This window comes from Theobroma umbraticum, unplaced genomic scaffold, assembly GCF_002168275.2.
Source record: "Theobroma umbraticum cultivar Fairchild unplaced genomic scaffold, ASM216827v3 scaffold_67.0, whole genome shotgun sequence".
Lineage (NCBI taxonomy): Eukaryota > Viridiplantae > Streptophyta > Magnoliopsida > Malvales > Malvaceae > Theobroma > Theobroma umbraticum.
This window is the reverse complement of record NW_018397262.1, coordinates 5170438-5184184: the sequence shown is the minus strand read 5'-3', so window position 1 is coordinate 5184184 and position 13747 is coordinate 5170438. Positions and strand designations below refer to the sequence as shown.

Sequence of the window (13747 nt, the reverse complement as noted above, 5' to 3'; positions counted from 1 at the left end):
GCTGCTGCTGCTGCTGCTGGATAAAGATATTGCAGCACTGTTTCGGACAAGTCGCATCAGACCTTCATAAATGAGCATGCTCTTTTAGCAGTGATCTTTCGAAGTTGAGTAGTGCTGATTTGTTTCCTAATGGTAGTACTATTTTTCAGCAACCTTCTCAAGATAAAAATGGTATTCTTCAAAACTAAGTTGGAACAAATGGTTGACAAAATGAATGAATTCAAGACAATCATACAAATGCAGGAAAAGAAAATTTTAACATAAAGTGTTACGGATGGAAATTATATATAAGTTATATAACAATGGAAACCTCTTTTGGGAAATACCATTTGAGCCGTTGAACTCAAAACCTATGGGTTGTTTTCTTTTGGGTGCAGAGAAAGAAAGCTTATAGAAAATATGTTGAACTGAAAAACTGAAGAAATGGTTGCCAGAACTACGTACCATAAAGGAAAGGGATAACGCTATATAATACTCGTAATTACAGGATAATAAACCAACGGTTCATCAGAAGAACAAAATGCAGTAAGGGCAAAAGATCAAAGGGTATTTGCTGCTGCTGGTGCTCTGAGTTGGTCAATTTGTATGCATCTGCAATAAGAACTGAACCCAATTAACCAAAAGCCCAACCCACAATTTGGAAAAGGAAATATATAAAAAGCTTGGGCTTCTGTTCTGTCGTTTTGCTGTTATCAGCTTTCTGGAGTTTCATGATTTGTTAAAGACTTGTCTGTCTTGACCAAGCTTTCTTCGAAGTTCGAGTAATTGCTGCAGGTCAGTCCTTTTTTCTTTTTCTTCAATATATATTTTCAGTGATATAGAATTGAGAGATTGCTGATATAGTTTAGCTCTGAGGAATTGTCTAATTCTGTTGTCATCATTGCAATTAGAAAGTTCTGCTTAAATAAACATATAGGTCTTAATCCTGTTTTGATACATTCTATGTACACAATCATAGTTAAATAGCTCAGTTTATTTGATATGTAGGACTAGCTAACCCCAGATTCCAAAATGTTTTTCTGCCAAAGAATGATCAAGGAATATGATCAAAGCAACTGATTTCTGAGGCGGAGTTGTCTATCTTGTTGACATCTAATCTGAAAGTATGCTGAAAATAACGTATGGGTTTTAGCTCTTAATCTGGTTTGGGTAAGTTGTATTCAGTCAATTATGGTAACATTGCTCAGTTGCTATGATATGTGGGATTGCCAGATTATCTGACCTGGATTCGGTGTTGGCTTTATAGGTTAATAGCTAACCAAGAAACTTGAGAAAGAGGGATTGAAAGGCTGAAGCCACAACCATCATTGATCATTATCATTTTTTGTGGAAAATGGAAGGGGCTGTAAGGGTGCAAATCCTCTCACAGGCGGGGATTTCAGAGGTTCCATCACAATATATCCAACCACCTGAGAACCGGCCTACACCTATAACCAATACTAAAACTAGTTTGAGCTACGACAATGTCCCTGCAATTGATCTATCTCATAAAGAGGAGTCTGTCATAGCAGCCATTCAAGAGGCTTGCCAAGAATTGGGAGCTTTTCATGTTATCAACCATGGGGTTCCTGCGAAACTGATGGATGATTTGAGGAGATCCTGTCTTTCTTTTTTCAATGATTTCCCAATGGAGGACAAACTTAAATATGCTTGCCAGCCCAATTCTGCTGCCTCCCAGGGTTATGGTAGCCGCATGCTTGTAAGCTCTGAAAATGACAGTGTGTTGGATTGGAGGGACTATTTTGATCACCATACCCTCCCTCTTTCACGCCGTAATCCATCCTTTTGGCCCCATTTTCCACCTGAATACAGGTACATCAATTGTTTCATTTTCTACAGCAATGACATTGATTGATATTCTTTAGGCATTCTCTACTTAATTTATGTTTCTGTAGGGAATTGGTGGCAGATTATAGTGATGAGATGAAAGTGTTGGCTCAGAGACTGTTGGGGTTGATATCTGAGAGTTTAGGACTGAGGGCATCCTGCATAGAAGATGCAGTTGGGGAATTCTATCAGAACATAACAGCCAGTTACTATCCACCATGTCCACAGCCAGAGCTGACATTGGGCCTGCAATCCCATTCTGATATGGGTGCCATCACCCTTCTAATACAGGATGATGTGGGTGGTCTTCAGGTGCTCAAGGATGGAAAGTGGCTTACTGTTCATCCTCTGCCAAATGCCATCCTTGTTCTTCTGGCTGACCAAACTGAGGTGTTACTCATCTTTTTAATATTCTATTGATACATCAAACTATGAATAATGAATGTTGAGGATCATAAGTAATTGATTTATCGGACACTTACCTTGCCTGCAGATTATAACTAATGGAAAATACAGAAGCTCTGTGCATCGGGCTGTAACAAATGCCAGTAAAGCCCGTCTCTCTGTTGTGACTTTTCATGACCCAGCTAAGGCAGTCAGAATATCCCCTGCCTCTGATCTTCTGAGTGAGTCTTCCCCACCTCGCTATGCTCCAGTTGTTTACGGAGACTATGTGTCATCATGGTACTCAAAGGGCCCTGATGGAAAACGAAATCTTGATGCACTCATGCTTGACACTTAAAAGTATCGGAAATGCTTGCTCTCTCTGCACCTTGACCCTTGTAATTAATTCCTGTGGAAGAAGCATCACAACTACTCAGTTCTCCCGTATGCGTCCTCGTTTTATTTCTCAATTAAGAACTCATTATTTTCATAATTCCAATATTTAAGCCATTCTTCTGCATTGCATGCAATAAAGTGACAATAAGAGTGATCAATCCTTTTTTTGCTCTGGCATGATTTGTTCCTCTTCTCCCTTTTAGTATGTTGGAATAGCATATTGACGTAAAGTTTGAGGTTTGCATTCCCTCTCCTAAAATTACCTAGTAAGCAGCAGCCTAGAAGCATGGTGATTAGATGAACAGACGAATACAGATGTTAAGGCAACAATAGAATACTTAACATCATAATGTTGCATGTGTTTTAGGCAGTGAGAAGGGTAATGAATAATGACAAGGAAGAAAAGGACAGAAGCTTTCCTGCTTCTCGACCACCTTCATGTCGCCTGTTATTATGGTCATTGAAATTGACTGAAACAATTACTTTTCCCTATAGAAATTGTTGTGGTGAAAACTGGTTCCTACATTGCTCAGGGATGAAATTGTTTGGGCTTTTCATTAATATGCATTGCATATCTGTACAATTCTGCCTCATACAGAGTAAGGGTTTTTTTTTTGGATCAAAAGTATATTACACTTTGCAATGATACATCAGATCCTCTAGTGTGCAACATTGTCATTTTTATAATCAACCCTTTCAAGGGTAATTAAGATTTAAATACAATTCTAGCTTAGTGGGCATTAATTATAACTACTGATTAATGCTTTATCAGCATCAGCCAAGGGGTTGAAATCTGTCCCAGAGGTTTAATGGCATTAGGACAAACCATATGCAACATAGAATTGGAAATAGACAGACCATTACTCATTTTGACAATGACTTATGACCCCAATTTTCACCTAGCAGCAAGAAGCCACAAAACCAATTATTAAAGCAAGAGAATATCATCCAATAGCCTGATATTAAAATTTTATTGTCAATATTATTTATTCTTTAACAAATCTTTTGTTCTTTTAGTTAGTTATTTCCCCACAATCTCCTTCTCACGCTGCTATTTATAACTTCAAAATTTCATGGAAAACACTGGCTTTTGCCTTTTCCTTTTCAAAAGAAGAAAAAAAATCAATACATTTATGATATTTATTTTAAAACAATTTAAATTTGATGCAATCATTTTTTTTAAAAAAAAAAGTTGAAATTTTAAATTCTAATCATTTTCTCTCTTCGATTTTTTCATATATATGTATATATGTATACTTAATAATTGATATGTTGAGCAAATGCCGGGTTAAGCTTGAGTTTATTGAGTGAAATTATACAATTAGTAAACTCTTCTACACACAAATGACAGATTCTAATTACACTCCTTTGTAATCAACATTTTTTTTAGGTTGGAATAAACAGTGCAATCTCACTTAGTCATTTGCTTAACTTGCATGGTTTCAAATTGCAATCTTTGGTGGTGCATTAGTATAGAGACACGAATTAAAATCTTAGTATCCATAAATCACATGAAAATTAAGTCTATTAAATAAGATAAAGAGTAATACAACTTCGATATAACATCGCTATTCAAATCTTCACTTTATCTTATATCACATAGAAATCTTTTAATATGGTGAAAATGAGGCACATTCTTTGTATTTTAATTGGATGTGAAGACATTCTCATGTTCGGAATGAACAACATCATGGCAATGTCTTCCCATGGATATATCCTTACGGTTTTAATTCATAAATACTTTGCAGACACTTCTCTTGGACTTAGGTTATGCCATTGTTTTTTTATTTGAAAAAATATACATAAATTCATTGCAAATTCGGCATTGCTGCTGTAAAGAAAGATGTTACTACTTAATTTAATTCAACGCACATGTTGCAGGCACTGCAAAAATAGTTGGAAACTTCTTGATAAGCCCCCATTCAACAATACTGATCTTTGCAGCAGAAGGTGGGATTACCTTGTATAAGTAGAACATGGATTTATTGAACTGGCTGTTTCTTTTCACCCCTTTCTAGTTCATAAAACAGCTCTGCAGCTCCAAAACGGCTGATCATGAATTGCGACACGAGATTAGCAAGTTTGAGGAAGAAATCATGGCATCTGGATGCTGCTTTCCAAGCTCTGAAGCCATATTTTAGGTGTTCTCTTTCTTATATATGGTGCTTCACTCGACAAGCTCATGCATCCTTTGGATGAACTTATCGATGTAATCATTCGTGAATTCTGGGTTGATCGTATCTCTCCATTTCTTGTGATTCTCCTTTGCCAACTTACCCACTTCGCTATCCTTATCCATCACTGATTTTATAGCTTCTCTCAAATTCTCTTTCGAAAGCCATCCATTTTCTTCTCTCTTAACCTCCACAGCAACCTTGAGCTCATCAGCCATTAGCCTGGTATTCAATATTTGGTCACCCAACTGTGGAAACAACACTATTTGGCAATCACTCATCAAAGATTCCCACATCGACCCAAACCCACAATGGCTCACAAAACAGCCGACTGATGGGTGAGCCAGCACCAATGGTTGTTGCACCCATCCGCCCCAAACAACCCCTCTCCCTTTAACCCTCTCTTCGAACCCTTCAGGCAATGCTTCTTCAATCGTTGCAGCCTCCAACGGTGGCTTTAAGGCGACAAAAAAAGGAAGCCCTGTTAGCTCAAACCCCAGCAAAAGTTCCTGGAACTGAGGTTTTTCAAAAATGAACTGGCTCCCGAAAGCACAATATACCACCGAGCCTGGTTCGAACCCGGCTAACCAACGACCCCATCGTTCATCCAATACAGACTTAGACTCTTCAGGCAAAACTGGACCTGTTAAAAGAACTGGTTTCTCATACTGGCTCCCTATATAATCACATAACTTCGCTTCAATTTCATGGCAAGTCCTCATCGATATAGCATCACAATTCTTCATTGCCTTGGTGATTCTCTCGTAAAACGTTAACCCTTCCCCAAAAGGGTTTGTTACAAACAACAAAGACTGGCCTTCATGGCTACGCAACACTACAGAAGATGAAGGGTAACCAGGGGGTGGCACAGCCAATTCAGCCGCGGTTATAGGCCTTTCCCTGGTCGCATTTCGTGCTGGAACCAAAACAATAGCGATTGCTGCAGCACAGACAACGTTGTAACATACAGTTTTGATCCCAAGTGGTTTGGCTATCTCAGGAATCCAGTGGGCAGTGTCGTACAAAACCAGATTCGGTTTTACTGAAGAGATGACGTTTTCAACTTGATCCCTGGTACGGTCCATGGCAATGGAGAGGAAATGGCTCAAGAAAATGGGGATATCGGAGGCAGTTTCAGCACCTGGAGGGAGGCCAGTGACAGATGGAACTGTAACAGGGTGGAAAGAGATGAAATCTGGGTACAAATTCAAATGTTCCAATTGGCTCACGGCTTTTCTGGGTAGCACGAAAGTGATTCTATGACCCTTTTCAGCAAGCTTGTTAGCAAGGTGGAGAAATGGGGTCATGTGACCAATTGCAAACCATGAAAACATAAGGACGTGAAAGTCTGAACTGTTGGCTTTTGCCATTTTCCTTTTTCGGATAAAGTTTGCAGCAGCTGTTCTTAATTTCTGGCTAGCTGAGGAAGGCTATACGAGAATCAAAGCAATTGATTTAAAAGGTTATAGTCCTACTAAGTAGTCGAAATTTCGGGATAAAATTTTGACCCAGATCTCTAACTAAACAGCGAAATCTTTTGCGGTAAAGTTCAGTTCTGGAATATGAAAATATGATATCAGCGAGTTTGTAAATTGTAATAGTAGGTGGCTAGCTGCATTTGTTCTTGTAGTTTCATAGAGTTGAATACTTCCTCTCTCAACTATAAATTTGATAAAACTATGCAGATGAATATTTCTTTAACAGCTTATGATTAAAGTAGCGTGTGCAGATTCTCCAAATCCATAGGCTGGGGAGATGCTAACCATGTGGAAGTGTATGGTGAAAAGAAGTATATAATCCTTTGGGAGAAATTAACATAGTAAACAACATTATTTTTGAAAAAGAAAAGTAATTGTTCATTAAGGCAGAAGGAAATATATCTTTACGTAGTGATAGGTCTGTTGCCATACAACTGAATAAACGTAACTTTCAATAACTATAAAACATGATGACCACTATATCTATGAAATAGAAAATAACAGAACATAAAATGGAAATAGTATTGCACTAGTAAAAATCAAATCTATAGTTAGAGGCAGTTGTGGACATGTTGTAGCAAACATATATATTCTTTTGAAATAGAGATTAGCACCATCCAACGTAATTCGTTCTAGTCTTTTCTTATAAAGGATTTTCAACACACCTCCTTGAGAGAGACTTGAAAAACTCCAAGCTAGATCTAAGGTATTCAAACTTGTCTTTAGGCAGTGCTTTTGTGAAAATATTTGCAAGCTGATCTTCTGTGTTGCAATATTCAAGCACAATTTCTCCATCTTTCATTGCTTCATGTAAAGCATGATATTTAACACGAATGTGCTTGGTATACGACCATACTGCACTAGATTTCTTGCAATGGCTATGGCAGACTAATTGTCCACAAGTAATTTAATTGTAGTACACTTCTCATGAGGACTCTTGGTGTTGTTGGTTTTGGTAGGTAAAACATTGAGTAAAATTACTACTATGCTGGCTGCTTCTGCCCAAAAATAGTTTGGCAAATTCTTGTCATATAACAAGCATCCAGTCATCTTAATTATAGTCCTATTTTTATACTCACATGCACAATTCTGTTGGGGAGAATAAGGCACCGTGAGATGATGTTTGATGCCGCACCTGGCAAGATAGCTCTTAAATTCATTGGAGCAATATTCTTTCCCATTATCAGCCCTTAAAATCTTCAAGCTTTTTTTTGCCTCATTTTCAACAAGAGCTTTAAATTGAATAAACTTGTTGTAAGCTTTAGATTTATGCTTTAAAAAATAAATCCAGCAATACCTTGAGAAGTCATCGATGAAAATCATATAATAGGCACTGCCACTCAATGATACAATTTGCATAGGTCCACCTAAGTCTGAGTGTACCAACTGCAGCTTCTCAGTGGCTCTAAAATCACTTGACTCAGGAAAGGACAATCGACTTTTCTTGCCAAATTGACAAGTTGCACATAATTGATCTGAAGTCGTAACAATAGGAATACTTTCAACCATTTTATTAGAAGATATTAGCTTCAAATAGGCATAATTAACATGTCCCAATCTCCTATGCCAAAGTTGAGATTCATTGACATTGCAACAATGAGCTTTATGCTCTATTTTAGACATGTCAAGTGGATAGCATTTATTTTTCATTACCACAGTAAGCATCTCATCTCCAGAAGGGTCGAAAATTGTGCAATAATCATCTTTAAACAAAAGAGCATAATGATTTTTTGCCAACTGACCCACACTCAATGAATTTTGATTGATTTCAGGAACATAAAAAACCTCATATATCAACTTAATATCTGATGGTGTTTCCACTACAACAGTCTTGGTGCCAAGAATCTTTAAATAAACTCCATTCCCGATTTCAACTCTTGATCTGAAACTTTTATCTAGAATAGTGAGGTTCCTGACATCTCCAATCATGTGGTTCGAGCATCTACTATCAATCAACCAAATGTGATTCACTCTATTTTCGTCAACTGAAGTAGCCATAAAAAGGTGTTATGCTTTAATTTCTTCTTGCTCCATTACTATAACCTTTTTATCAATTTGAGCATTTTTGGTTTTCCAGACTCGTTCTACATACCTCATTTGGTTGCAAGACTTGTACTTGACATTAGGCCAATACCAATAGTATTTGCTAGCATGTGTTCTCTTCTTCCAATGAGTATATGGTGGATACTTATTACCATGCTTTACTTGCTTTCCTTCATTGACTTTTCTTTCTCTTTTCTCACCCGCAAACCTCTTTAAGCCATTGCTATTGACCCTGAGTTCCCTTGTTCTAGTAGTCAAGGCGTTCTCTATCGAGTCTTCATGCCGCATGGCTCTCCTCTGCTCTTTGGCTTGCCGTGTATTGACAAGCTCAGTTACTATAAGTTGAGACATGTCTTTAGGATCTTCCAAAGAAGAGATTTTTCTTCGAACTTATCTAGAAGGCTTACTAATACCTTGTTCACAATCCTTCTCTTTTATAAAACCTCCCTCAATAACCTCAACTGGTTTACAACCTTTAAAACCTTGTCGAATAGTCTCTGATTGTCTCATTTTCTCTGATCTTCAGTACCTCAAACTCCATTAGCAAATTCAGAATTTGAATATAGTATGTTTTATCACTGCCATGGAATTATTCTCAGAGTTTGTCCCATGCCTCTTTTGGAGCCTCATATGTCATTATCCAAGTAAATATTAAATCTGTTACTACTGAATGAATACAGGAGAGTGCCTTGTATTGTTTGGCCACCTCCTTACTGTATTGTTTCATTTGAGTGATGATAGGGTTTGCATGCCTCATGATCAGAGGTTCTCCACGATTTCAATAACTTTTCATAAATCAAAAGCTCGACGATAAGTCTTCATTTTCACTGTCTAAATAGGGTAGTTTTCTCTATTAAAGATTGGTGGAGTTTGAGCATTGAAACTTGAAGATGCCATGAGAGTTCTGTTTTGTTGTTGATGAAAGCAGCCTAGTAATGGTTTTAAAGCTTCCTTTTCTTGCTAAAACTCATGTATAAGGTCTTGTAAGATTAGTGTTAATACTCTGATACCATATTGTGAAAAGAAGTATATAATTCTTTTAGAGAAATTAATAAGTAAACAACAGTATTTTTGGAAAAGAAAAGTAATTGTTCATTAAGGCAGAAGGAAATATATCCTTACTTAGTGATAGGTCTATTGCTATATAACTAAATAAACTTAACTTCCAATAACTATAAAACATGATGGCCTCTGCATTTATGAAATAGAAAATAATAAAACATAAAATGGAAATAGTGCTACATTAGTAAAAATCGAATTTGCAATTGGAGGTAGTTGTAGACATGTTGCAGCAAACATGTATATTCCTTTGAAATAGAGATTAGCACAATCCAATGTAATTCTTTCTAGTCTTCTCTCATAAATGTTTTTCAACATAGTGCTTGCTATTCATAAGGCAATTATGTTGGTGGTTGCTTCCATGTGGGGGAACTTTAGTGTTGTTATCTTTGAAACTGATTCTAATAATGTTGTGCCGTGGATGTCTAATCTTGGCTTTTCACCTTAAAGGTTGAAAAATCTGGTTTTAAAAACCAGAACTGTTATAAGGAACCTCCTAAGATGGAAGATCTAGTACAAGCCTAGGTCAAGTGATATTGATGCTGACAAGTTGGCTAAACTAGGAGTTAATGGAGCTGATAACCTTCTGCGCGTTTACCCGGATGGATTGAATGACTTGGATGAAAGGTAAATGGCTATTGATGTACTGTGATCAGCAAAAAAAAGAAACTGAGTTGCAGATTTTGTTTCCAATTCTTACTGATGCTTCTCTTGGCTTTAAGGGGTGTGGTGGTTTTTTGCTTGGGATAAGCGATAATTGTAAATGATTTCGTGGTGTTTGTATAATTCTGTATTTTATGGCTACTAGGTGATTTTGGGACTAGGATGCCAATGGTGACAATGGAGCAAACTATGCTCTTGATCACATGTTCATGTTTTGCTAGGTTACCCCAGTTTGAATGAAAGGTTGCCATTAATCTTCAAACAAAAAAAAAGCATTGAATTCTAATACGATTTTTGAAAATTTAATATCAAATCAATTGAATTGACCATCTATATCCTATCTATCATTTAGTTTTATACTTTGATTAAGAATGAAGATATCATCACTTAGCTAGCAATCATACATAAAAGCATAATAAATATATAAAAATTTTAAAAACTTAAAAAATAAAAAAAGAAAAAAAATTGTAAGAAATAATCATAAGCCTATTCCAAAAATAACATTCAATATAAAATTAATTGTTTTTAGCCAATTTTAGCCATGGGACCCTTAAAACTATTTCAAACAAATTAAATACTCCAAATTTTCTCTCCCACCATTCGTTTTCTTTGCTCTCTAGTGCTCTTCATTTTTCTCTCTTGTCATCTAACTTTTCTAATTTTACCACCATCACTATCTCTTTGTCTATCTCTCATCATCCCGTCGTCGATCTACATACCAAAGGGCATAATATGAAAGATAACAATATATTCTTGGGTTTATTTGTTTACGTTTATAAATCCTTTCTATGTCTATCTCTCGCCATCTCATCATTGATCTGCAAACCGAAAAACATGACATGATGAGTAACAATGAGTTCTTGGATTTATGTGTGTTAAGTTTTTTCAATGATTCAAGTTTGGTAGAACATGTCTTAGCGTATAATAAAGTGATTCATGCCTTGGCATGTAACATCATTAGGAAGAATGAAGCTTTGGCATGTAATATATGATGTTGAAACTTTGACCTTTGTATAAGGCATGGCACGTAACATTTAGTGGTGAAGCTTTGACCTTAGCATGTAACATCCAGTACTGAAGCTTTGGCCTTGGCATGTAATATCTAATGCTGAAGTTTTGACCTTGGTGTGTAATATCTGATGGTGAAGCTTTGACCTTGGTATATAACATCTGATGTTGAAACTTTGGCCTTGATGTGTAACATCTGATGCCAAAGTTTTGGTGTTGCTTAATTTTTTTTTAATATAACGTGTAATAATAACATTTTTAAAACATATAACTTCCTTATATTTCATTATAGCATAAACTTTTGGAGTTAAAGTGTATAACAATTTTTTTTTCAATTGTAATAAATTTTTTTGAACTTGACGTGTAATAACAACACTTTTTAAATGTAGTTTGATCTTTATCTTTATATTTCAATAGGATATAAATTCTTGGAGTTGATAAAGTTTATAATCAATAAGAAATATGACATGGAAAGAAAGATGTATTGAAAATTATTTAACATCAACATTACTGTCGTGTGAAATGAATTTGGATAAAAGGATACTATCCAAAATCCTCAAATTTAGATAATTAGCTTTTAGATTATTTTATTTGTTACCTTTCCTATAATCATAAAAAAATTCACTAGATGTTACATGCTAAAGTCAAAGCTTCAGTACCAGATATTATATGCTACGGTCAAAGTTTCAACATCATATAGTACACACCAAAGCTTCCTTTTGCGTACTGATGTTACATGCCAAGGTATGAATTACTTTGTTACACGCTAAAGCATGTTCTGTCATACTTGAATCATTGAAAAAACTTAAACACCCATAAACCTAAGAACTCGTTGTTACTCACCATACCATGCTTTGTAGTCTAACGATCGACAATGAGATGGTGAAAAATTGACAAAAAAAAAATTTTATGAATGTAAACCAATAAATCCAAGAATATATTATTAGTTTTCATATCATATTTTTTGATCATATGACGAGATGACAAGAGATAGACAGAGAGATAATGATGGTGGTAAAATTAGAGAAAGAGAGAAAAAAAATGAAAAGTACAATAGAATGGGGAGTAAAGCATACAAATGGGGAGAGAAAAAATTTCGAAGCACTTGAATGTAAAGGTTCAAAAGTAATTTTATCCAAAAATATATTTTTTAATTAAAAATTATTAAAATTAAAAAGAATATTATTTTTTAAAATACTCTATCTTTGAAAGTAAAAAAAAAAAAAGCTTATGATAAAATAAGTACAAGATCAGAACTTGCATGGCTTCACTCAATTTTTTTGGGCGCAACAATTTGGAGTATCACTCATCCCATAATCGATGGACCCATGAGCAAAAAGTTTTATTTCATGGGCTTGAACATTCATTTTGAACAAGTCCATCTTGAATCCATAATATCTTTTTATTTAAAAAATTAAACAATTTATTTATTTCAAATTATCATCTAAATATATATTAAAAAAAATCAACAAAAGTTGATATTATCCGCTTTGAAAACCATATAATCTCCATTGGTATTCAGTAAAAAAGTATATAATTTGTGTTTTTGCAAACATTGCCTGCCAATATAGCTATGCAAAAGCTATCCATGAATTACTTATTTGCCTAATATATGAAAAAAAAAAAATAATCTGTGAATAAACCAAAGTAAAGGCCAAAAACTGGTTCCATTCACTACAGTATAACAACAACCAAATGATATTCTTTCTATCAGATCCAATTTGCCAAAAACCCACAAATTTCACTTCAAAACCTCACCCCCCAAAAGCATGACCAAAGACCAAGAAGAGATCAATTATTTTATTGCAGTATCTGGTGATTCATTTGGTGAACGATTCTCCTGTGGGAATCTTTCTACAGCCTGCTTGCAGCTTACTTACAGAAGAGGCAAGAGGGAACAAGCTTAACCTTACCGTCAGGCTGGACTATATATATATATAGTCTTGGTTTGGCCTAATTCCAAATCCAATCAAATAATAATGTTTCTAGCGCCAGGCTGCCACAGCCTATATATTGGCAAAGTGATCTGGTGCTTACTGATTATTGGATTCTTCATTGAAATCTTTTGAAGTATGATTCCCGAAGTTTAATCCATTAAAGATATTTAATATTTGCCATATTGTGTCATTTACTGGATTTTAATGATATAAATTAGAAACCCTTTTGTTCTGAAAAAAAAAATCTTTACCTTGATTGAATTTATCCAATGCCAGTTTCTACTCTTTCACAGAACAATAAATAAAAAGAAGAATGATTGAATGTCTGTCAACAAGAAGTCATTTGTTACTTTTCAAGGTCTTCCATGTGCTTGCCATATCCTTCTCTCTTGGGATGCATTGAATTTTCCTGAACAATGCCCTTTCCCGTTTAACATTCAACTTCTTTTTACTTCAAAAAGTTTAGTACACAGTCACATGGTAATAGATGAATATAGTACTTTACCTAAACTTAACCATTCATGAATCTGACCAAATCTTAGTTCTATCGTTCTGTAGATCATAGAGATATTCAAAGATCGAACTTAATTTATACTTCGGGCCTCGAAAAGATGATATAATAACTTCTTATAAGTCTATATATGGAGCCATGTCTAATAGTAACAAACGAAAGAATATGGTGAGAAATGACAAACCCTGTTGATCATGCCGAAAATCAAGGTCGGTGGCTTCAATTTCAAGCCCATGATTGAAGGATCACTTACCAAAAAAAAAAAAA

General features: G+C 35.4%; 2 protein-coding genes across 4 annotated transcripts; one reads left to right on the top strand and one right to left on the bottom strand.

The window, feature by feature from the left end:
- The first annotated feature begins 409 nt into the window (after positions 1–409).
- Positions 410–2782, top strand: LOC110419412 (2-oxoglutarate (2OG) and Fe(II)-dependent oxygenase superfamily protein). Of its 3 annotated transcripts, none has more exons than XM_021432441.2 (5): positions 495–774; positions 988–1149; positions 1247–1812; positions 1896–2217; positions 2321–2782. In XM_021432441.2, exons 3-5 carry the CDS (start codon positions 1334–1336, stop codon positions 2567–2569), a joined length of 1050 nt encoding a protein of 349 aa, XP_021288116.1. In that variant the 5' UTR covers positions 495–774; positions 988–1149; positions 1247–1333; the 3' UTR covers positions 2570–2782. The 3 variants fall into 3 exon arrangements, with proteins under 3 accessions (XP_021288118.1, XP_021288116.1, XP_021288117.1); XM_021432442.2 differs by having other exon boundaries at positions 972–1149; XM_021432443.2 differs by lacking the exon at positions 988–1149 and having other exon boundaries at positions 410–774.
- Positions 2783–4660: 1878 nt separating this feature from the next.
- LOC110419814 (UDP-glycosyltransferase 79B6-like) lies at positions 4661–6151 on the bottom strand. The gene has a single exon (XM_021432931.1). It carries the CDS (start codon positions 6149–6151, stop codon positions 4775–4777), a length of 1377 nt encoding a protein of 458 aa, XP_021288606.1. The 3' UTR covers positions 4661–4774.
- Positions 6152–13747: the final 7596 nt, after the last annotated feature.

Bases quoted from the DNA above. Each gene is read 5' to 3' on its own strand.
- LOC110419412 (XM_021432443.2), top strand. From the start codon at position 1,334: ATGGAAGGGGCTGTAAGGGTGCAAATCCTCTCACAGGCGGGGATTTCA. The intron at 1,813-1,895 runs GTACATCAATTG...ATGTTTCTGTAG, and splicing joins CATTTTCCACCTGAATACAG to GGAATTGGTGGCAGATTATA. The intron at 2,218-2,320 runs GTGTTACTCATC...CCTTGCCTGCAG, and splicing joins TTCTGGCTGACCAAACTGAG to ATTATAACTAATGGAAAATA.
- LOC110419814 (XM_021432931.1), bottom strand. From the start codon at position 6,151: ATGGCAAAAGCCAACAGTTCAGACTTTCACGTCCTTATGTTTTCATGG.